The 25,047-nt window shown below is 34.4% G+C and overlaps 4 protein-coding genes and 1 pseudogene across 4 annotated transcripts; 3 read left to right on the forward strand and 2 right to left on the reverse strand.

Annotated features, from left to right (window-relative positions):
* Positions 1-2,873: 2,873 nt before the first annotated feature.
* Positions 2,874-4,378, forward strand: LOC123204499 (expansin-A15-like). The gene is made up of 4 exons (XM_044621187.1): positions 2,874-3,027; positions 3,120-3,249; positions 3,325-3,637; positions 3,728-4,378. The coding sequence occupies exons 2-4, from the start codon at positions 3,123-3,125 to the stop codon at positions 4,029-4,031; spliced, it is 744 nt and encodes a 247-aa protein (XP_044477122.1). The 5' UTR covers positions 2,874-3,027; positions 3,120-3,122; the 3' UTR covers positions 4,032-4,378.
* Positions 4,379-8,996: 4,618 nt separating this feature from the next.
* LOC123209783 (E3 ubiquitin-protein ligase SIRP1-like) lies at positions 8,997-10,461 on the forward strand. Its single transcript, XM_044627924.1, has 2 exons — positions 8,997-9,068; positions 9,356-10,461. Exon 2 carries the CDS (start codon positions 9,364-9,366, stop codon positions 10,363-10,365), a length of 1,002 nt encoding a protein of 333 aa, XP_044483859.1. The 5' UTR covers positions 8,997-9,068; positions 9,356-9,363; the 3' UTR covers positions 10,366-10,461.
* Positions 10,462-10,723: 262 nt separating this feature from the next.
* On the reverse strand, positions 10,724-12,781 carry LOC123208709 (annotated as a pseudogene).
* Positions 12,782-13,170: 389 nt separating this feature from the next.
* On the reverse strand, positions 13,171-16,490 carry LOC123197888. The gene is made up of 6 exons (XM_044612393.1): positions 16,332-16,490; positions 16,141-16,191; positions 15,547-15,598; positions 15,174-15,232; positions 13,896-13,941; positions 13,171-13,543 (listed from the first exon to the last, which is right to left on the reverse strand). Exons 1-6 carry the CDS (start codon positions 16,404-16,406, stop codon positions 13,413-13,415), a joined length of 414 nt encoding a protein of 137 aa, XP_044468328.1. The 5' UTR covers positions 16,407-16,490; the 3' UTR covers positions 13,171-13,412.
* A 3,925-nt stretch (positions 16,491-20,415) lies between these two features.
* On the forward strand, positions 20,416-24,773 carry LOC123209706 (glutathione gamma-glutamylcysteinyltransferase 1-like). The gene is made up of 8 exons (XM_044627835.1): positions 20,416-20,812; positions 21,395-21,551; positions 21,777-22,015; positions 22,260-22,423; positions 22,803-22,854; positions 23,196-23,423; positions 23,541-24,050; positions 24,421-24,773. The coding sequence occupies exons 1-8, from the start codon at positions 20,738-20,740 to the stop codon at positions 24,505-24,507; spliced, it is 1,512 nt and encodes a 503-aa protein (XP_044483770.1). The 5' UTR covers positions 20,416-20,737; the 3' UTR covers positions 24,508-24,773.
* The last annotated feature ends 274 nt before the right edge of the window (positions 24,774-25,047 follow it).

Raw genomic sequence — 25,047 nt, forward strand, 5'->3', positions numbered from 1 at the left:
TTTTAGATGGACTTGGACTTCTCTACTAGCTGTAGTCAACCTATAGACAATTCATTGTAATGTAGACCTTTCCGATGTATGAAATATAAAATTAAATAGAAGGATGCAATAGTTTTTGTTAGAGGTGGATCCAATCTAAGTTGGCTTAATTCAAATTCAATGCTCAATTCGAATCAATTGATTTACAGTTGATACTCCAACTCAGTAACTCGGATCTAGATTGGCTCGTATATACATTTGATAATATTATTTATCTCATCAGCGATGTTATTCACCTTTTCGATGATACTAATTACACTGTCGACAACATTTTAATAACATTGTGCATCAGCTTGAACAAACTTGAATTTGGTATTATGAATTCAACCCAAGCTCAGTCTTAAGCTCAACGTGAATCCATCCGTAGTTTGTGCAGTGCACTGCTACAGTAAATCTGTTATTCCCTCAACCCATTTCCATCTGCCTAGACTCAAAAAACTAGGTTTCATTGTGCAAATCAATTTCAATTGAGGGCAATGTCCCATTGTGCATTATTCATCCACATGCTGCCCAATTCAAAGTGTTGGATCATGCATGCTGGCCCCAACTCTAAGTGCGTTACACAGCATGTCATGAACATAAAAATCCCAGTGTATTTTCATGATCTAGACTACTGATACTGCTTACTGCATCAAAAATCCTATTCACAGTTCACGTGGCCAATATTTTTCTTGAAAAACTGTCAATATATTGTGAATAATCACAAACTTGTGTTTCAGAAAAAAAATGTGGGACAGATGTCTGTAAAAGGGTATCTCAATTAGCCCCATGGCCTTTTATTTTCATCTCTTTCCATGGCTTCACAAGTGGCCATGTGATCCCATGTGCAATTTGGTAGAAGCCCTTCTCTAATTCAATCATATAGCTTTGTTGTTATTGTTCTTTAAGACTTTACATTTGTCTATTTCTTCTTTATCAGCATTATAAATCTCCATGATCTGGTAGTTACTTCTATCAAATGTCTTCTTCCCTTCGCCTAATACTATGAAATATCACAACACTTTTAGCGTGAAACGTTTTAAGTTCTTAAGTTAAAAATAAAGTAATATTTCATTAGGTACAATTAACAACTTAACCCAATAGAATCTTCATAGAAAATGAGCAGTCTGCCCAATAGATGAACAGGAACATGAATTAGGTTAGGCAACAAAGATAAATTTGTTTTCTGGATTGTTTTTTATTATCAATGTTTTGTCAAGACTCTAGTAATGGATAAATATAGGGGTGCATTTGGCCTCTAGCTTTGGCTTGACTCAATGTTCAGTTTGAATGAGTTGAATTTAAACAGAGATAATTTCAGTTTGACTCGATCAAATTGCACAAAAGTTGTTAGCAGATTGATTTTTTTTGGACTTTTCTTCTCTTTAATGGTTTTTCTTCTTCATCATCTCTGATGACCCTTTTTCTTTTTCTCTAGTAAACTCATTGCTAGTTAAAGTGCTCGTTTAGAATTCAAGCCATGGTCGAGCTAACCCTTATTTATGTGTGGGGATTTTTGGTTGTTCTTTGTTTTGTAGATTATGATTCTTCAGTCCCTCTCAAAAACATCTTTTGCAGTAAAGAATAAAGAAAGCATGATAAAAATTATTCTTATCTGTTTACAAAGTAGCTATCAGCTTGATTAAACTATATCACATATATGTATATTTTCTTATATTAACAGAAATTTACAGCTTGCACATGAATTCAAGCATATTTTAATCACTGATTACATCCTTGTACCAATATGACAAAGTTATGCTTTAAATTGTTCTTCATTTTTAATTGCTCTGGCCATACACTGATTTATGCATATATATTGATTGCTTTTCAGCTTTTCTGACAACCCTGCAACCTTTAAAACTACAAGAAGCCAAGAAGCAACCATGAAATCAATTCATCAGAGAAACTTCACTCATTGACAGCAGAATATGAATGAACCTCACAGGTGTCCATGGTAGCACTGTGGTAGTTGGAATATTCACATATCAATCAAATTTATTAATTATTTTAGTTCCGTTATGCTGCAAAGATACTAAAGTTTTATATTCTGTAAGTGAAGTGGCAACCTGAGGTGGGTATGGCCTATATGATAAAGAATGCCGAAAGGTAAACAGTAAGAAAGTAAAGAAAGAGATGTAGATTTTCATTCTTTCTGAAATGAACGGTTAGCCACATGCAGAACACTTCATTTAGAACTCTAGCTACCTAAATTTGATGCAGGGAACCTAGCCTCCAAAAATGTAATGGCTTCTGATATAAGAAATTGGCTACAAATAATCAAGAAGTGAGCTGTTTCCCTTATCCCATGTGCATAGACAAAATTTCAGACCCCGAAATGGGATTTTAGAGTTCTCATCACAGTTCTTCAGAATGATGGAAAGTGGCTTCCCCTTTCACATTGCTGAAACTATTTGCCAATAAGCTTTACACATGTATAGACAACAGTGCAGACACATATTCATCTTTTTCTTTTTCATTCATCACAATTGAAATAAAGCAATGGTTGTCATAAAACCAATATCTTAAGTAACTTCTCAACCAGGAAGAAGTGTATCCATTCCTACTTTTTCTGAAAGACACTAAAAAACAGAAGGATGAAAACCCAAATTTTTCCAAGGTATAATATTTTTCACATACTTTTTATCTTTTATTAGGCTCTTAGCAACTGTCATGGCAAAATGTCCTTTCATGCATTTAGGATTACATATTCAAAGAAAAATTTGTCGGTTATCTCTTATTGTGTGCTTTCTTTCGCTGTTACTTTTACTGCCAACTCTATCTGAAAATTCTCTGAATCTTTTAATTTATTTTTTATTGTCTAGCTTAGGCTACATCAGGACTCATCACTTTCTTAGTCACATCCCTCCACCACCTCCACCTTCCCTTCACAGACATGCATCTATAAATAAAATTGCATGCCTCAGTATCTTTCCTACCTCCTCTTTCTCCTCCTCATTCATATTCTCTTTTATTACAAGTTGGCATCTTTCTTAAGCTTTGGTCATTGTAAGCACACAGAAACCCATCATTCTTCTTCTATATGCTGCAGCTTTTTTACTTGACTTTGTTTTGGATTGACTTTCTTTTTACTTCTACAGGAAATGGATTTTCTTGGAGTCTTTGTGGTCACCATTCTATCCATGTTAAACACTGTTCATGGCTATGCCGGTGGATGGTCTAGTGCTCATGCTACCTTTTACGGTGGAGGCGATGCTTCTGGCACAATGGGTGAGAATCAGACCCGCCAAAAGTTATATGAAATTAAATCTACTCAGTAGTTTAATCCATAGTGATATGTTCCAGGTGGAGCTTGTGGCTATGCAAATCTTTACAGCCAAGGTTATGGCACCAACACAGCGGCATTAAGCACTGCTCTTTTCAACAATGGACTGACTTGTGGAGCCTGTTTTGAGATCAAATGTGTAAATGACAACAGGTGGTGTCTCTCAGGATCCATTGTAGTCACTGCAACAAACTTCTGCCCTCCAAATATTGCCCTTCCAAGCAATGCTGGAGGCTGGTGTAATCCTCCTTTGCAACATTTCGATCTTTCACAGCCTGTTTTCCAGCATATAGCTCACTACAAAGCAGGAATAGTCCCTGTCCAGTACAGAAGGTATTTAACCAAAATGTTCCATTCTGAACTCAGAAACAGGCCTATGAATTTATCACATACTAAACAATGTTTTCGCCTTTCGGCTTCCAGGGTTGCCTGCAGGAAGAGTGGTGGGATTAGGTTCACCATCAATGGTCACACATACTTCAACCTTGTCCTTATAACAAATGTGGGTGGTGCTGGTGATGTAGTGGCAGCGGCCATTAAAGGGTCTAGAACTGGATGGCAACCGATGTCTCGCAATTGGGGCCAAAACTGGCAGAGCAATGCATACCTTAATGGCCAAGCCCTCTCTTTCAAGGTGACAACAAGTGATGGCCGCTCTGTTATCTCAACCAATGTGGCTCCTCCAAACTGGTCCTTTGCCCAAACCTTCACTGGGAGACAGTTTTAACTCTCCTGAAAACTGATTAATATTGGATTCATCAGCTCTCTTTACTAATTGCAGATGTTAAGTTTATTGTAAAGTTTCTATGCAATGACAATAGTGTCACCACAGGACCTTCTAGTTCTAGAGATGGCCCTGAATGCCTTTTTTAATGCTGTTACATTTCAGTAGTAAATCATATATATCACAATACCAACAAGGGTTGGTCCAGAGATGGTCTCTGCCAGACCAATCTCCAAGTTAGAATTATTCTGATAACTCATGGAGGAAGATAAGAGAGTGTGTAATTGCACAAGCTTCAAGCTTGTGGCTTGAAATTTTATGGATAAAGTTTCAGAATTATTAATTATTAATTAACAATGTATTTTTATCTTGCCGCAATATGCTTTATTATTCTCCTCTTTTTTTTTTTTTTGTTCGTTCTAATGTGTTTACAACTTCTCTTTAGTCAAATTTAACAGATGCAATACTGTAGAGATATCAACAATTAGCAAATAGATATCATATCAATCTGTAAATCAAGATAAAACGTAAACAGTGCATGATCTTATCCAAAAGCTATAATGGGAAACGTAGGTCACTCTTTGTCAAGACTTCCGCAATCTTTCCAATATTAAATAATAGTTTTTTATTCTTTTAAAACTATTTTCCACAACTTCAATAATTGCAATCAAACTGTAATAACTTTTCAAACATATTGAGATCTTAACGGTGTCCATCCAGTCACATATTATATATATATATATATATATATATATAAATAAAATCTTAGTGTTATTCAGTATAAATTTAAGATAGTGGAAAGACTAATGAAAAGACACTTTTAACATCTTATATTTTAGCATTACAAGACTACTCTTCTCTTTATATTAGTTAGATAATACCACTACCGTAGATGTATACTCTTGATTTTTTGACCGAACCTTGTTAAAAATCAATTGTCTCTTGCTCATTTTATGTCTCTTCTTCTTGCAATGAATTTCATAATATTTCAGTATTCTTGTCGTTAGTGCAACTGTTATCATCAACAATTTGTTAATCGATTATATCAAGCATTAGGGACAAAGCCTGGAAACTTCGAGAAGGGAAAACATTGAAATTTTTCTTAAGAAAATGGTTCAAAGTAAAAAGGGTTGCATGGACTGCAGGAAATTTCAGAACAAAATTTGACAAATTGTTAAAAATTATAAGCCTGATTCCATCACCGTGAAAGATTTTTTTTTAACCCACAAGGGGATTCAAAGAACAGAACCAATTATTGGAAAACAAATAATTTAATGTTGCATGCACTATAAATGTGAAAATGAAGTGGTTTCTGCAACAAACCAGATCATGTTGCAAGATGCTAAACACCCTTCAATCATTAGCACTTAAAATAAAATAAAGGCAGTAACAGTTCCAGCCAAACACTGCAGATTATACTCCACCTGGAAAGCTTACAGATCTGCTTCAAAATCATAGTCCTGGAAATTGATTTCCCATGGCAGGTCAATCAATTTATTAAGCGACTATATCAAGATTAACATGTCATCTTTGCTATCACATGTAAAATATTTTTTTTAATGGGAAAATGGATTGGTTCCACCATGTCTTTTCTTTTGACAGAAAAGATGAAGAAATGATTCAATGATCCTGATATAATGGCTGAAGACAGTTTTTTTTAACTTTCGAGCTTGCCAGCTAATTGTGTGCTTGCAATTATTTAGTTGCCGACAGTGTGAATTCTTGGTAGTTGTACTGGTACATTTCAATAATGATCTCAGAGCAATGAGCAGATTTTATTATTTTTTATTCCTGAATTTTATTGCAGTACAATTTTGTCAATAAAAAGCACTGCTATTTCTTGTTCAAGCTTTTAGCTATAGCAAACACAAAGTTGTATTTGAAATCCTCAGCAAGCTTGCAGGAAAGGGCTGGATTCGAACTAAACCCAGCCAAATAATCATTAAGATCATGATGATTGCTAATAATGAATGAGAATCCGGGATTCTTCGTGAAAAAAGATTCAAGTTCATTGTCTTCATGGGACTTGTTTGTGACTTGAGAGAACATATGAAGAACTTTATAACATTTTCAATGACAATATTGTTTATGCATTTGCTATCATTTATCTAAACACTACAAATTTTGACAAATAACAGCCAAATAATCAAGAAGGGGTCAGTTTATCCATCACAGCATTTGTTGGTTACATAAAGCCAACTTGCCAAAAGTTAAGTTCTGAGAAGTATGAAGAAAATACAATGCATTGGAAATAACACATTTACAGAACAAAAGAGCAGTAGTCATAGAACTGATAATGTTACATGCATCTATTAGCAAGACCAAAATCTGCAGGCTGCAATAAGTCTTTTCTCCTTCAGTTTTTCTTTCTCGGCAAGTCTTATGGGCAAATAATAAATGGCAGTGCAAATTCCACCTGCAAACAACTTAACTTCATGGTCTAGCATTTTGTAAAAGAAGTTGAAAACCCAACACTTTTACCCAGAACAGAAAAAGAACATACAGAATGTTCACAACTTTGCATCACTAAACACATGTCCTTTTATATCCATTTAGACATTATTTCAACAGTAATACACAAAAACACAGAAAATTTTGATTCCTACGGGAACTAAAAACTTATATTTGGGAAAATCATGAGATTTTCCGGCGGATTTCAGTGATTATATTTTATACATTTTAGTAGGAAGATTTAGGTGATTGAATGCGATTTTTGGATTAGGGTTTCAAATTGAAAGATTTGATGAAATGACTTGATTCATTGGTGTTTTAGACCAATTTTCTTATGGTTTTTACATTACAATAGATTTAGAGTTGATTTATGATGAAATCAGATTCAAAAAATAAAGTTTAAACGGTGAAATCTCATCTTGTGTAATCAATAGTGTCACCATGCGAAACACTGTTCACCTTGCGAATTCGCATGGTGACATCATACAGATGGGAGGTATTTCAAATTTTTTAAAGTTTTTTCACCATGCAAATTAGTAAAGTGGGGGAAGCTGTCGTTTTAAAAGTTTCTCATCACACAATTTCACATGGTAGAGATTGGGGGCCAGCGTGAAATTTTGCGTTTTGGGTCAATTATTATTTTTCCATCTTTGGGGAAGGTGTGGATTTCAAATTTAAGATCCATTTTAAGGTTTTTGAATATGTAGATTTTAAATTTGAGATTCATTTTTTTCGAATAATACACTTTTCTTAAAAATTGACCTTGTTTTTATTATATAAGTGATGTAATAGCAATTTTTATCTTATCACAAACTAATTTTTTTATTTAAATTTAAAAACACAAATTTACGTTCTTCAGAATGAACCTATAATATCAAATATTAAGTGAAATTAAAAATTAGAATTCTATAAAAAAGGTATGAAAAAAATAAGATATTTTCTCTTAAATATTTCAAATGAGGGCAAATCTTTTAAAGAGAGGTATTTTTATTTTAAACATATGTATTTAAGATAATTAATTTAATTCCTTTTGTAAAATTAAGGTTTCATTTCTATATTCTTCAAACTAACCAAAATCCTTATAGGCCAAGAAAAAACTGAGAAAGAAGTTTACATGTAGCTTTGAAAATCTAAAATGAAGATTGAAAAATTATTTCTCAACCAATATTTCTAGTTCATATTCAACGCCCAAATATTTCATTTACTGCGTTCATCATCTACATTCAACCTAAGCTTGCAAAACATACAAGGAAGTAAATTAGTGTAGTAATTCATAGAGGGCATCGATTAAATCAAATTCAAGATACTTTTCCCCTCAAAATTGACCATTCTAGTACATTAACCAAGGGCAATCAAACCATGCTAACAAAACTATCAAAAAATTTTAAACTCTTCAAAAATCCAAATATAAATAAGAACAAAATCAGTAAATTAGAGTTAAAAATTCATAACGGGTATCTATTAAATCTAATCAAAAATATATATTTTTTAATGTTTTGGGTAATAGATTTGTAAGAGTTTTGACGATAGACAGCCTTTATTACAGGAACCCAGAAGACTAAACCCATCTCACAATCTAATTATGGACATAACGTAGTTTTCGATAAACCCTCAAAAAAAGGCAAGTGGCTCTCACGAAATGCCCATCTCGCACAAAGACGGGAAAACCTCTAAGTTCTCTGCTCGTATAAAATCAAGTGTCAAATTTCAATTAGAGTTTTTTCTATATTTTATATGGCCTTATTTCCACTTTTACCCTCTTCTTATTCCTGAAATTACATACAAACCAACTCTAACTTTTTCTTCCTAATATAATACCGAAATTAAAATTTTGCCCAAAAGACTATTTCCCACCCATGGTTTCACAAAATTACAAATTCTCACTTTTCGGTTTAAAAAATCCTATTCCCATATATCATCGACTTTCGGTAGCGATGCCTAGAATGTGATTATCAAGTCTAGGCCAATTTAAATTCGAATTGAAACTATCATACTTAGTTAGAATTTGAACTTATACTCATTTAATCTGATGTATAATATAATTAAAGAGTTGTTGATAAGGTGAATAATATCATTCGGGGGGATGCATATTATTATTGGATAAACAAATGAGTCTATCTTAAAATGAGTTATCAAACTAGACTTTCAATTTGAAATTGACTCGTTCTAAGAAAGCACATCCACCCCTACTTTTAACTACGTTTTTTTTATTTTTCTTATATTATCCATGTGGCCAGGTTTAGGAAAATCTAAAGTAGTCATTCAGTTGGCAGACTGTGAAGGATGAATGCGCAAATATGTATTTCATGAATGAATGAATAAGAGGTGCTGAGTTTTCTGCAAAGAAAAACAAACTCCGACCAATTTAAAACATGAATCAGCAGACTCTTTCAAGAAAAGCAAACAAAATCCTATATTTGAAATTTATTCAAGTACAAATGATGGGTTACAAAGCCATTGAAACCAAATAAAATCTTCTTAAAAATAGAGAGGACTCCATTTCTTTTGTTCCTTCTGCTTTTTTTTTAATCTTCAAATGCAACAAAAACAAATAACATAAAAAACCATCTTATATCCTCCATCCAAAAGGTACAAAATCTTACTTCTTGCTTTCATCTGTGTAACTATGAATTCATGAAACTCTGCAAATGGTTTGAAAATTTTGTGTTGCTGTATTTTTCATCATTGCATACTTAGAAATGAAGCTATAACTCATGTGGTTTCATTGTTTACCTGTTAGCTCCATGGATTATTTTATTGTGCTTCCTTGCATATATATTGAAGTTGATAGGATATCAATAAAGTTGTGCTAGGTGGGACATTGGTTCTTACAATTAAGTAAACTAAAATTTTATCTTATTTTGTTTGTTGAATAGAATCAGAGATGGGGGATGTCACGGAGAGTGCATACTGGTGTTACATGTGCACTCAAATGGTGAATCCAAGAATGGAATCTGAGATAAGATGTCCACTTTGTGAGGGCGGTTTTGTGGAAGCAATGAACAGCAGCGTGGAAGGCCGCCACCCCATCAACAATGAAACGTCTGTTGGGTCAGATCGTGCTCTATCTTTATGGGCTCCAATCTTACTTCGTATAATGGGCAGTGTTGGTTCTAGTTTTGGTTCTGGTTCTGGTTTTGGTCCTTCTCGTCCACGTATCACTGGCAACGATTCACAAAACGAGGCGGCTGAGCAAGAGAGGGAGTTTGAGTCCTTGTTTAGGAGGCCAAGAAGAAGCACCTCGGCTTCATTCTTGCGTATGCTTCAAGATATCCGTTCTGGTATGGCTTCACAAACAAATGATTCTGAAAACCATAGGGAGAGGAATGGTAATTTGATTTTGGTTAATCCTATGAATCAAGAGGCTCTTATTATACAAGGTCAGAATGCAGCCACATCTTTAGGTGACTTTCTTATAGGACCTGGTCTGGATTTGTTGCTTCAACATTTGCTGGAGAATGCTCCTAACAGATATGGAACCCTGCCGACTGATAAAGAAACCATTAAGGCATTGCCAACAGTTGCAGTTGATGAGGATTTACAATGTGCAGTGTGCTTAGAGGATTTTGATATTGGAAGTGAAGCAAAGGAGATGCCATGTAAACATAAGTTCCATGGTGATTGTATTCTTCCATGGCTGGAACTTCATAGCACTTGCCCAGTTTGCAGGTTCCAAATGCTATCTGTTGAACTTGAAATTGAAGGAAACAGGGCTGCAAATCGAGAACAAAGAGTGGGAAATGGGAGGAGGCATTGGATTCCAATTCCGTTGCCTTCAGATGGCTTGTTTTCTTTGTCAGGATCTCGGAATGGTGGAAGTTCTACTTCAGCACCATCGACACCGCCACCATTCCCTGGAACTGCTTCTCATACAGACGAGAATTGATGAGTTTTCTATGTAACTTATTGTTGCCTCTTCTGATTTTTTTATATAAATTGTACATAACTTTGTTTTATAGAAATCCAGTAATTGTTCTTCCGAGTTTAAGCTTGTTTTGTTTGAGAAACCTAGCCTTGTTCAAGAAATCACCGTAATAATACTGGGTTTCAGGATTTGCTGTATTTTTTTATGAAGTCCTTAAAGCATACATGTTGTTTGCTGCATTCAAAAACTAGATGTGTAGATAGGTGAATTATGCTTTGCTTGATTCAACCACGGTTCAAAACAGTTTAATGGCAAACTCTAAATCAAAATTGATCTGGACCAGAATTGATTCAGGTTTCAGAATAAATGCCGCAACTGAAAACATCAAACCACTCTCATCTTTGCTTAGTTAATGAAAAGTTTACAAAAATTAGAAGCCAAAAAAATTTGTTACCATCAATACAATTTTCTTTCCAAAACTATCAATTCACAGTCAAGATCTTTGTGACAGAAGCATTGTCAATGCGATGCAATGCTACAACCGAGTCTCCTTGCTTGCAAGGTCCCTCTGCCTTTGCATGTTGAAGTGCAAACTCACTGGTTTCTTCTGTTGATTCAGAATCAGAGGCTCTTGCAGACCCTGAGCTCAAAACCGGCACCAGACCCCAGAAAATAAGGCTATGCCTTGCTGGGGCTTCATCGCTGCACAACCACTCTAATGAATCTGTTGCTATCTCTGGCACCACCACAGGTAAAATTGGCATACTTGGCCTGTACTTTGACACCAGCTTTGCTGTGGTTCCGCCTCTAGTTAGGACCAAAATCAGAGCTGCGTTTATGCAGCTTACTGTCTTCACTGCAGAAGAAGCTAAACTCTCCAAAGTGCTCATTGGCATTGGTGCAGTGCCCATTATTCTCTTGAAAAGATCCCCATAATTGATAAAGTTCTCTGCCCCCAAGCAAATTCTGGCAATGGTCTGAACAGCGATTTCAGGGTAGGCTCTGGCTGCAGTTTTGCCACTGAGCATTACGCAATCACTACCATCTAGAACTGCATTGGCAACATCAGTTGCTTCAGCTCAAGTAGGCCTTTGAGATTTGATCGTTGACTCCAGCATCTGAATTGCAGTTACAACTGACTTTCCTTGTATGTTGGCCTTAAGAATCATTACTTTCTGAGGAAGGAATATCTTTTCAATAGGAATTTCCATTCCCAGCTCACCGCAAGCCACCATAAATGCATCCGAATTTGCAAGAATCCCACCGAAATTTGCAACCCCTTCTTGATTTTCAACCTTTGACATAAGAGTTATACTCTTTGCAAGCTCGCCTAGCAGCTTCCTGACCTCCAGAAGATCAGAACCTTTGCGAACAAAAGACAGTGCAATTATGTCAATCTTATTCAGAAGACCCCACATCAGAATATCCTCTTTGTCCTTCTCAGTTAAGGTTGGGAGATCAACAATGACCCCAGGAAGATTAACATTCTTCCTCTCTCCCAGAACCTGCAGAGTTCTCACACTGACATCGCACCAAGCCTTGTTCCTCATCACAACAAGCCTTGCTCCTCATCACAAGCCAAAACTGTCAGTGAAATTGTGCCATCAGAGCACAAGATTACACTTCCTGGCTTCAAATCTTCAGCCAACTTTTTGTAGCTCATACAGATCATATTGCCATCACCCTTTAAGCTGTAGTCAGTGGATACGGTAATCTCTTGACCCTGAATGAGTTGTACTGGTTTCCCATCCTTCAAAAACCCAGTTCGAATCTCAGGACCCTGTAATGTTTACAAAGAGAAAGGTTAATAAGTTAAGAACTGATTCTCAAGTTCACTAAATCCACTATTTTAATACAATATGATTTCGGAGAAGGCTCATAAAATGTATTCCTTTCTATGGCCTTTTCAGTCACTATAAATTTCTCTATGATGTAATTGAAGTTTATGCTATGAATCATGCTTTCAGTCTGGCTTTCCATAAAGCAGCTTGAGACAGAACATTACAGGCCCCCATAACTCATTCAGACTAGCCATATTCTGAGATTCTTATAAGTGCCCTGTTTATAGATCAATCAAAATATCATAGTAGGAACTAAAAGTTGAAACTTGTATCAAAGTTGAAATAATCAAGTTGAAAAAACCTGAATCCTGAGAACAAATTTTGGCAATATATAAACATGCCTTAGTATCCAACATGACGGCACAGAGAATGGAGGTGTTGTTCATAGCAGTCCTAAGATTATCGAAGGTTCCTTGATGGTACGCATGAGTTCCATGTGAAAAATTGAAGCGTGCAACGTTCATGCCAGCTCTTAAAAGCTTCTCAATCATGTCAACAGACCTAGAAGCCGACCCCAACGTGCATACAACCTTCGTTTATCAAGTTTTTTGTAACATATATGGAAACTCTTGAATTATATATTTCATATTAACATATTAGGATTGTCTCATATGTTTATAACAAATTAGGCTTGTTTCCTTTCTCTGATAAACCTGAAGATGAAAGAAACAAAAAAGGAATCAATTGATAATAAAAAATTAATATATTAATGTATGGTAATCTAATTATTTATTTTATTTTTAATTCAAAATCATTAAATTATATAATTACATATTTGTTAGTTTATACCCGTGTGTACATGAAGTACTACCAAAACAAAATGCATTCTTTGTTAACTGAAAATCCCAATTGTGAGACTTGTAACAAATAAAAATCCTAATTGACAAACTTGTAACATCAACTAGTTGTAATACAAACTTTGCCATTGATGGAAGAATTTTTACAAATTTTTGTTCCATCATTTTCATTTTACTTCATCACAATCTCATAAAAATAGAACTTAGATTTTGATCACATAAAGAACTTTGATGAAGACAATGACATGAACTTATATCTGCTCTAGTTTGCCTTAAATGTTAAATCTCACAAGACTATCTGCATACAAAATAAAATAGATATTATCTCCAACACAGTATGACTACAAGAACTTCCACGATTTGATTGAACATATAGCGGGCATGTACAGCAAAAGATCCTCAAATGCATCTAGATGTATCAGATCTCATATTACAAGGTAGATGAAGTCCTGGTTTTGTGCATCTTATCATCCTGTGATGGTGGACAAGGTAGTGTTTGTGATGAGACTGCTGCGTGGTAAGAAGACGAAGCAAGTTGGGCTAAGGCTGGAACAGCACCACCTGCAGATTTCAAAGTTTTGTTAAACCCAAGGCATTTCCAAGACAACTAGGATGTTAAGACATTTTCTGGAGAATTGCTTAAGAACACAGAAAAGTGAAGCTCCATATTACCCAAGATATTTTCCATAGTCTCAATTTCCAAGTACTTGACTAATTTGTAAAATTATTTAGCTCCAAACTTGGGTGAATAATGACCAACACACAATTGTTAAGCTATTAAGCAATTGTGTATTAAGAGTGTACTTTTAGTAACTTAAAACAAGACGCAAGTACCGAGGAGAAATTTCAATAGGTATAAATCAAGAACATTAAAAATTGTGATCCAAATGAAAAAGAAGAGTAACCATCTGACCTGTCAGTCCAGCACAAGCTGAAGAGAATACAATCACAGGGGGTGCCTACATGTCCAAAATGAAATAAGTGGTTAGTTAATTTTTTTTTTTTTTTTGCAAGGAACAAGAAAAAAAGAAAGAGGAGGTTCATAATCTTCAGAAAGTTTAACTCATGGATACATGAAAGCAAGCGGAAAAGGAACTCAGGCCAAGTATAGTTCAACAATAAAATCCAGAAATTATCTTTTTAAGGAGAACTAAACAAAATTGCAAAAACTGAGGCATTTCTTACAATCATAGGGGGTGCATGTATTCAAAATGGAATGACAGCTGAGTTAACAATTTTAATTGCAGAAAAGGAAACTAAAAAGAAAAGGTTCTTGATCTTCTAAAAGTTTAATTTACGTTGATACAGAAAAGCTAGCACAAAAAGAACTGAGGCCAAGTAAAGTTCAATATCACCCATCCATTAAGAATGCACATCTTTATAAGGTTAGTTATACATAGTTGCAAAAACAAGAAATTAAATTCCACACGTAGAGCAACTGCTCTTATTCCTGATCTTTATAATAAACGTAGCTGCAAAAACTGAGGTTCATAGGCAACTCTACCACAGCATATGATAGCCAAGCCATTCAAACATTGTGCTGACCTTCAATGTGTGAATTCCTAGTAAATTATGAGTATGATAGTTTTCAAAGTGATATCCTTTCCTAATAAAACAAGTTAATCATCAATGTATCTATGCTATCCAAGAACAAAAGTTCAGCCATGCTGTTTGTCAAACTCTAAAGCATGAAAGAATATCACATTCTCTCCATGGATTCACAAGCATTAGTATAGATTAAAAAATCCAGTTGTGTGGATCTTAAACTTAGTTAAAATCAACTGAAGTCTCAGACAGGTTGTAACCATAGATAACGAAGCGATTTTGAAGAATTAAAAATCTTCAAGAATACCAAGTGTAATTAGCCCTCAAAAGCAATATAAGCAAGAACACAATGAGGCCATTAAGCTTTGGAATATGAGGTTTCTATTATATTATATATCAAAGAACAATACCATGCACAAAAAGCAATGCATTTAAAAAAAAGCCGCTGCAAAATCTAATTACTAGTACTATCCCACAAGACTATCAGAGATGATTTATGTATTATAGTGAATTTTAAGACTCCAATACACAACTCCAACACATGTACATTCTAGAAAAAACGCCAAAAAAAGAAAAAAAAACATAGAAGTAAAACAAGGGGTATACATGAATATAATCCAATATAGTAATGCAAAGAGTCACTTACACCAACAAGGAAATGCAACCACATGGGTCCCTTCACCCATCTCCGCACAACTGGCATCACTGCATCATCAGAAACAAACAACATCAATCTCAAGTTTCCAATCAGTCTCGATTGTGTAACCAACATATAAGAACACAGTACAGTTCCCAGGAGATAGATAATGTAAAGACAAGAAAAACACATAAATCAGAAACCAAGAAACTGAAGTGGAAACATATAACAAATATCAAAATAAATCTGAAACCCAAGATTTGTATCATATGAAAATGTTTCAATGACACAAGACAAAAAAACCATGGGAAGACAAATATGAAACTGAAAGCTTCGTTTAAAACAAAAAAAAGAATAGGGTGAGTAAAATTGAACACAATACCATGGTTGAATCCGTAGAATGCACTAGTTGTACCACCAACAGCAGATCCAATCTAAGTTAATTCATGGCAAAAGCGAAGAAAATGAGATTAAACAACACAAATAACATGCAAAAATTTATGAATCATATCAAATAAGAAGTCTCCTTAGAGAAAAAAAAAAAAAGAATGGCGTCTTCACCTACTAATTTGGATGCCAAAACTCTAATATCATGCCAACAAGTTCGGATTCATATCTTGCATACTAGCTCTAGCAATCCGATTCAAACTTTTCATCACAGAACACACGCTACAAAATCAAAATATGTATAACCACAACCACCTGCACAATTCCTAAAAATAAACCACATTCCATTTCTCCGTAGCCCAATACAATTAAATTAAATTAAATCCCAAACTTTCAAAAATCAAGAAACTCAAAGTAAGCTACAGATTCAAATATGTAACAAAAATAAAAATAAAAAATTAGCATTTTAAAACACAAATCAAGCTCCAGAAGCCCCATTAAAAAAAAGGAAGCGAAGCATTAACACGTCAGAATCAAAAACTACAAAATCGAAAGTAGAACTCAAGTAGAAAACTCATAAAAAAATTACCATAGAAAAGCTATCCCTTATGAACGGAGCCACTGTCCATTCACTTGTTTCCTGCAAAAAATTGAAAAATCCATTCGAATATTTGAAGAGAAACAATATCAAATCAAATCAAATGAAAACAAAAGCGTTGCATTTTAAACAAAAGCAGTTGAGAACATCATGAGGGCTTGTACGAGTGAATGAATCTATACCGTCTGCATAGAGAGTGGGCCTGCACAGTGATGGCAGCGAATTGTAGATGAGTCGGGGCTGGAATCTGCTGCCATTGTTTTTTGTGTTTCTGTTTTCAGCGATTCTGTTCGTTATTTGTCAGCTAAAATAAAACCCTCTCTCCGGTGAGTGATGTGCGGAAGAATTTTATCTGTGGCGAATGTTAATGATACCCCTGACGTTTTCTCGACGAACGAAAACCCCCAATAAAGATGAAAACTAAATTACAAATCCCTCTCTGAGCCAAGTTCGCTCAACTTGGACGCTACCGATTAAAATAACCTATTTTTTTCTTTTATATACAGATATAATATTTTTTATTATACATATATAATCTAAAATATAAAATATTTAAAATATTTTTAGATTTTATACTCACTCAATCACACATAAATTTACTTAATTAAGACTGAAATATGAAATGAAATAAAATAAAAATGTAAAATTTTTCTATGATTATGACTGTGAAAAAGTTGGTTGGGTGATTAATCAATCGGTTAATCGGTCAAATACTCAACCAATCAATTTATTTTTAAAAAATTGATTAATTGAGTGGTTGGATAGTCGATCACGTACCTAACCAGTTAATTTATTTTTAAAAATTAGTTAATTAAGTATTTAGTCGATCAGTTAACCTATCCGACTAACTCATTTAATCAAACTCAAATTTTATAATATTCTCTTTTTTAAGATAAAATTAATTTAAAAAATAATTATATTTATATAATAAAAAAATAATTATATATATACAAAAGGTCAAAAAAATACATAGTCTTAATCAGAGACGTCAATGGGCCGGGCCGGCTCGAGGCCCAAACAATAACGGGCCTTCGGGCCGGGCCGGCCCTTTAAAATATAAAATCCCAAAGCCCGGCCTATATATTAACGGGTTTAAATAGGCCGACCGAGCCTTATTAAATGGGCCAGACCGTGCCTTATTAAATGGGCCGGGCCAGGCCTTATTAAATGGGCCGGGCCAGACCTTATTAAATGGACCGGGTCGGACCTCCATAAATATTTAAAAAAAAGTTTTAATTAAAATTTTTAAACACAAATTATTTTTTAATTATTAAAATAGCGAACAGTACCCCGGATATTTTATTTATAATCCCTCACTTATGGCGGAGGAATACCGTGGTTATATGATAAAAAATATTATAAATTGTTAATAAAATACAAATAAATTAATTTACATATTGTATAAATTACAAAACATAAATAAAATTTATCTACTATATAATATTTATCTATTCATCTTCTACATCCAAATCTTTGAATTCTTCAAAAACATCTTCTGTCACACGATTCTGTAATTTAAAATCAGCTTTGATCCAATCTTTCATGCACATTATCGTTTCGACCATATTTGGATGTAAATTGGATCGTCTATCATCCAGCACATCTCCCCCTGCACTAAAAGTGGATTCCGATGCTACAGTTGACACCGAAGGTGTTAGTAAATCTCGACCCATGGCTGGAAGCACAGGAAAGGTTTCTGCCTTGTCTTTCCACCATACCGAAACATCTAGTTTTTCAGCATTATATCTTTGAACAATTTCAGGATAATGGTCAATATTTATATAATTGTAAAATTGACTATAATTTGTACTTTGACTAACAGTTTGTTTACCTTTACGTAATAAAGACCATATGCGTGACTTTTTTTTACCTGAACTATCAGAACTTACCTCTAGTACAGAACTTTGTCCAGTTTTTTCATATTTTTGTTCATAAATATTATACATATCAAATAAAAATTCTTGAACATATTCAACAGAATTTACATTGCTATTAATTGACAAATTTTCATTAATAACATTAAATAAATTTTGTAATCCATTAGTTTTTGCCCTAGGATCTAAAATAGTAGCTGCAAAATAAAGTAAAGGAATTTCACTCCAATATTTTTTAAATTTTTGTTCCATTTGCATACATATATTTTGAAAAGCATTATGAGAGTGACGATACCTATGTTCTTTAAAAATATCACTTATTTCTACCATACTATATATTATAGAACAAGTTGTTGGATAATATACACCTGAGCAATGATCTGTGACTGTTTTCAATGGTTCTAACAAGTTCATTAAACCCATAGCTATTTCCCAATCTTGATCTGTCAAAAAAATAGGATCTTGCGAATCCATTGGTTGGGTATTGAAGTATCGTGTTATAGGAACTTTATACCCTTCGCATGCTTTCAACATGAGATATGTTGAATTTCATCTAGTGCTAATATCTATTTTTAATTTTTTTCTTCTTAACCTCATTGATCTACATAATTGATGATATGTTTGTACCCGTGATGGGGATGATGAAATATATACAATGACATGTCTAATTACTTCTAAATGTTTTTTTGCCAAACTCAAGTCATCTTGAGCGATTAAATTAATAATATGATATGCACACCTAACATGAAATAATTTTCCATTAAATGGAGGAGATAAATGATTATACATATATTCAATAACTTTATTATTATTTTTAGCATTATCTAAAGTAATTGAAAAAATAGAATTATTAATTTTATATTCATCAAAAATATTTGCTAATGAACGATAAATTGTAAGACCATTATGTGGATATTCTAAATTTCTAAATGCAATAACTTTTTTGCATAATTGCCAATCAGAATTAATATAATGAGCAGTTGCACAAAGATACCCTATACGTTGATTTGTAGCAGTCCATAAATCAGAAGTTATTGAAATAACACCATTAAAATTACTTAATTCTCCAATAATTTTTATTTTCATTAGTTCATAATTTCTCAATATATCTGACCTAAGAGTTGACCTAGAAATTCTTCTAAATGCTGGTTGAATACTATTTTGCATCATCCATTCTAAAACTTCATCTTCTGCATAACTAAAAAGTTGATCAGAAGCAACGACATACCTGGCCATGTAATCTCGCACCTTCATTTGATCGTACGTAAAAGTTGACATTTCTCCCATATGTCCAGAACCGCTCGAAGCTCCTGCTGAAGTGGCACCTGGACCAACAGATCGCGATCTGGTGAATGCAATTTATTTTAGTCCTCTAAGTTCATGTGGAATTTTTTTACAGTAATCAGTAACATGTCGGCGAAGATGTCCCGTCCCACTTGTACTTGCACATGTTAAACAAGAACCGCAATGTTTGCATACTGCTCGACGAATTAATTTCCCCTATATTGTTTCCTCTATTCTATAAAAGTGTTCCCATACCATTGACGTTTGTTTTCTTTTTCTCTCTGTCGAACAATGCGAACCTGTACCCGTACCACTTTCACCTGTTGGTGCTCTACCTATCCCACCTTGTGCATCATCAATAATATCATCAGCGCCAGCATGATAATATTCAAATTGATTGAATTCATTTGACATTAGATCCATTTGTAATATTTTGTAATGATAAAATTAAAATAAAATGAAATTAAAAATATAATAAATAGTTGAGATTGAGAGTTTGAGAGATTGGGAGTTTGAGAGATTGAGAGTTTGAGAGATTGAGAAATTTGTAATTGTAATTGAAAGTGAAAATGAAAAATTGAATAGGTTTTTATAGGAAAAAATAAATTAATTAAAAAAAAGTTTGGAGTCGTTGCCAACGACTTCTGCCTCTGCCTTGAGGCAGAAGCTAGCCAACGGCTTCTACCAAGGCAGAAGCCATTCTGCCAGGCAAAATTCTACCTGGGCTTCTACCATTTGGCAGAAGAAAAAATTAAAAAAAAAAATTATATATGAACAGTGTCGGGCCGGGCTAGGCCAACCCATGCGTTTAATATTAAAGTCCAAGGCCCGGTCAGATAAACCCATGGGCTTGGCCCGACACGCTACAGTACCGAACCGGACTTTGTCACACCCGAACTTTTTTTCGTACTTCGGACCGGACCTCTATTCGATCCGATCCAATTGACGTGTCTAGTTTTAATCCATACCTTTCGATTATAAGTTTGATTCAAAATAAATTTAAATTAGAATTTTAATCCAATATCTCTTTTTTGAATATTTTTTAATAATATAATTCATAATTTATTTCACCAATAATTCTCCAACACCTCCGATCAATTTAAATGCGTTGGAGCCGACCATGGCAGAGCCAAACTCAAACTATCAATTGTTTGGACCAGAGGGGAATGTGGCCTCCTAATTAATCACTAAGGTCAACTACTTTTCTAAGTGCTAAAATTTCAGTGTGGAGCTTCATCTTCACAGCACAGGCTAACCCTAATGCTTCCTGTGTTTCTTGTTTCCTCGTAGTCGCTGAACTGGAAAATGAATTAGATCGAGTGAAGTCGTTTCTCAATAATGTCCTAACACACGCAGAAATTAGACAAAACGAACATATTCCTTTACAAAAAGGCGACTAAAAAAAATTCGGAAAAAAAAAGTTTCCAGAAATGGCGATGGCCGGTTTGTATAAACGACTCCTTCCTTCTCCTCCTGCAATCGATTTCGCTTCCTCGGAAGGAAAGGTATGCCTCTCCTGCAATTGAATGAAATTTTTTGCTGTACATATGATCAAGAAATGAAGTGTTTAAATTGGTTCATATGTTTGGATTCTGATAGTGTGATATTTTTTCTTCTTTTTGATGATTGGATGGTTTACCGTCTGGTTATTATGTTATTTTAATCAGATTGTTGGATTAAATTATCAATTATGACATATTTATGTAGCTTATGTGAATTATATAATTGTGGATTATAATTACTTTTTTGGATTATTTAAGCAATGATCCAAAAACTAGTATAATTAGCCTTTTTTGAATTCTTGGATTATCGGATTTAATAAAATTTTTAAATTTCTAATTCAAAAGATAAAATATTAGACATATAGAGTATTTTAACACATAATTAGTTTTTAAAATTATTTGCCAAAAATTCACAATTGGATTGCAATTATTCATAATCCAATAATCATAATCCATGCCAAATGTGCAAGAATTGATTATCACATAATCAATTATCCCTATAATCATAATCTAAAATCATAATGTCATAATCATAAGCTGTGTTAAATGAGCACTTCTTAATTTCATTTATGTTCGGAATTGCAGCAACTTTTCCTGGAGGCTATTCAAGGTGGAACAATGGAAGGCTTTTATAGGTTGATTTCTTACTTTCAGACTCAATCTGAACCAGCGTACTGTGGATTGGCCAGCCTTTCCGTGGTCTTGAATGCCCTTGCTATTGACCCTGGAAGAAAATGGAAGGGTAAAATTTTAACTTCTTTTGCGCATAGTGGAAAGTATGTTTATGTTTGTTGTAATTTACTCAAACCCTGTAGCGGTGATGTTAGCAAGCCATTGTATTTGAGTTTTTTTGTCATTAATTTTCTTTTTGATGTGTATAAGTGTGAGTTGATGATGTGTTATGGTTTTGAAATATTTCGGTTTTTCTTTGAGGCTGTAGCTCAAATAGTTATTGTTTCCTGTGTAGGACCTTGGAGGTGGTTTGATGAATCTATGTTAGACTGTTGTGAACCTCTGGATAAGGTCAAGGAGAAAGGCATCTCATTTGGGAAGCTTGTTTGTTTGGCTTACTGTGCTGGTGCAAAAGTTGAAGCTTTCCGCACAAATCAAAGCACCATTGATGACTTCAGAAAGTATATAATTGGATGCACTTCTTCTGATGATTGCCACATGATCTCATCATACCATAGAGGGATTTTTAAACAGGTAATTATAAGCATGGAGTTACTTGATTTCTCCCTTATTTTCATTAGTTGTTGGTACTTACTGTAAGAAAATGAAAGAGTATTAAATTCTTTTGCATATTATGGATCTGCCGGCCTTTCCATGGTCTCCAATGTTTTTGTATTGTTGTTCTTCTGTTTCAATAGTGTGAGTCTGGGCATGTTGAAGAAAAGATATTTATGATCTTCCTTGTTTTGATGTTATTCTGGATGGAGATGTTTTGCAGACAGGAACAGGCCATTTTTCACCAATTGGTGGTTATCATGTAGGAAGGGACATGGTACTGATTTTAGATGTTGCACGTTTTAAGTATCCTCCACACTGGGTCCCACTTTCACTTCTTTGGGAAGCCATGGATAGTGTTGATAGAGAAACTGGACAACACAGAGGGTAGGTGCTTGCTTATGCTTCTATTATCTTTTACCTAAAATGCAGAGAAGTAATAAATGCAACCGAACAAGCCAGAAAAAACTGACTAGGCAACCTCCAGAGAGTGTGTTTTGAGTAGTTAGTCTGCTCTTAATCTTTAATAGTCTAGTCTAAACTGAAGATTTTTTTATTACCAACATGCTTTTTACTTTTGCATGCAGTGAACTGCATCTGAGACACTTTTCAGTTACGTCGTTTTCTTCCATTTGTATGGTATATTTATTGTTGGAGTAATTTGTGTAGGGTTTATGTAAATTTTGTTGTTAAACCTGACTTAGAAAAGCTATAGTTTTGCTTATAGTTTGGATTCTTGTCACTCATGAAAATTGATGTTTCTCAGGTTCATGCTTATATCTAGGCCTCATCGAGAGCCAGGACTTCTCTACACGCTGGTATGATTGCTGAAAAAGTTTCAGTTGTGCATGCACACACATACATACAAGATACACAAACTTGTACTTTTTCTATGGATGTGCAAGGCTACATAATTTTTCTCATGGAACCAATTAGACTGAGAACATCAGCACGGTTGCAGACATTACATTTTTATTGATGCACAATGGACTTATAAAATTTTGTTTTGAGATGCCAAGTTTGGTAAAATTACTTTCCTGGAACCATTTGTGTGTAAAGTGGTTCTATGATCAATTGATTGAACTCCTTTCACCTTGATTGCTAAAATATCCAATGTTGTGTGCTGAATAAAATTATGTTACTCTGGTGCTTTTCTCAGAGTTGTAGGCATGAGAGTTGGGTTGATACTGCAAGGTATTTAATTGAAGATGTTCCTAATCTTGTGAAGTCAAAGGACTTTAAGGATATTGAGAATGTTCTCTCTGTTGTTTTCACATCACTCCCATCAAATTTTGGAGAGTTTATCAAGTGGATTGCAGAAGTTCGGAGACGAGAGGATGCTGGTAATGGTCTAAGCCAAGAGGAAAAAGGAAGGCTTGCTGTCAAGGTGTATGAGCTTGGCATTGTGACCCTTTCCCCCCTTTTTTCGCTGAGTGAGACACTAATTATGCTGGTTTATTAATATATATCAGAAGTTTTGAAGTTAAATGTTTTGTGCTTTCAGGAAGAGGTGCTAAAACAAGTGCAAGAAACTGGTCTTTTTAAGCATGTTGTGGCTTTTTTATCTACAGTAAATTCTTGTTGCAGAAACATGCCATCTTTAGCTATTAAACATAATCTGCCCAATTTTTCTGCTACACTATGTTGCCAAGGGGCAGAAATTTTGGCAGGAAAGTTTGGTTCCTCGGAGAGGTTTTGTTGTCAGGAAACCTGTGTGAAATGCTTGAATAGAGATGGAGATGGTGATAAGCCCATTACCATGGTGTCAGCGACTGTTGTAGATGGTAACAGTCAGCAAGGAGTTGATGTGCTGGTTCCTTCAATTCACATGGGAGACTGTGGCTCTAGTCAAAGTAATTGCATTGGAATGTACCCAGCTGGAAATGATATTTTAACAGTTCTCTTGCTCGTGTTGCCTACTGAAACATGGTCTGGTATCAAGGATGAGAAGATTTCACAAGAAATTCATAACCTCGTTTCAACAGAAAATCTTCCAAGTTTGCTTCAAGAAGAGGTAACTACATTAATCTTGTAGACTCTAATTCTTCTGCTTCTATTTTGTCAACTTAGTATGCAGTTTCTATTAGTCGTATCATTCAGAAGAAGAAAAAAAAATCTGGACACTGGAAAGTTATGTTGTCACCTTCAAAAGTATATTACACTCTTGAAAGTACAAACATTTTTGGAGCTACAAGGAACTTTAATATACCATGAGAAACATAAGTGCAATAATTACTATTGGTGCCTGAACCTGTAGTTCTATGTTGAACTTTGATGTATGGCTTTACGCGATAGTTCATCCATATTCTTTTTTGTCCGCTATGCCAGCTCTAATTTTAATATTTGTTTCCTAAATTTGGCGTCATCAAATATGGATTTGGCAGGTTTTGCATCTGCGGAGGCAGCTTCACATTCTCAAGAGATGCCAAGAGAACAAGGTCGATGAGGATCTTGCTCCACCTCGCATGTAGCTCCCTCTTCTTCCTGTGTGTCTATTCTTTTAGCGGTTACTTCTATCTCATAATGAAGGGACTCATTTTACCTTGTGCTCGGAGTGTATACACGAATGCATTGCACGAAGCCATTTATGCCGCCTTCTCAGGCCATGCTTGGGGAAGCAAATGGTCTTCCAGAGATGAAAACATGACCATGAAGAGTTGAAATGCATTCGTCAGGGACCAAATTTAGTCCTTGTAACCTGTTACATTTATGTAATAAAATTATTCATGAACTCGAATTGTGAATTGGGTCTCAATTTTTTTTTAATTTTCTTTTCAACCCATTTAATGTTTATCTTTATGTTATGGGAGAATCAATTATAAAGTTTAGTTGAATGCAATAGTTGAAATAAAAAAAACTAGGGTGTGGAAATAACAAATGTTTCATGCCCTTAAGTTTGTGTGCAAGTAAACGGAAGGACATCAATTCAGCAACACTTTTTAATTTGACATTATTTTATTTTACTAATATGTTCAAACAAATTGTCGGTTTTTATGTGGTTAGTTAATTTA

This window comes from Mangifera indica, chromosome 2 (genome assembly GCF_011075055.1).
Source record: "Mangifera indica cultivar Alphonso chromosome 2, CATAS_Mindica_2.1, whole genome shotgun sequence".
Lineage (NCBI taxonomy): Eukaryota > Viridiplantae > Streptophyta > Magnoliopsida > Sapindales > Anacardiaceae > Mangifera > Mangifera indica.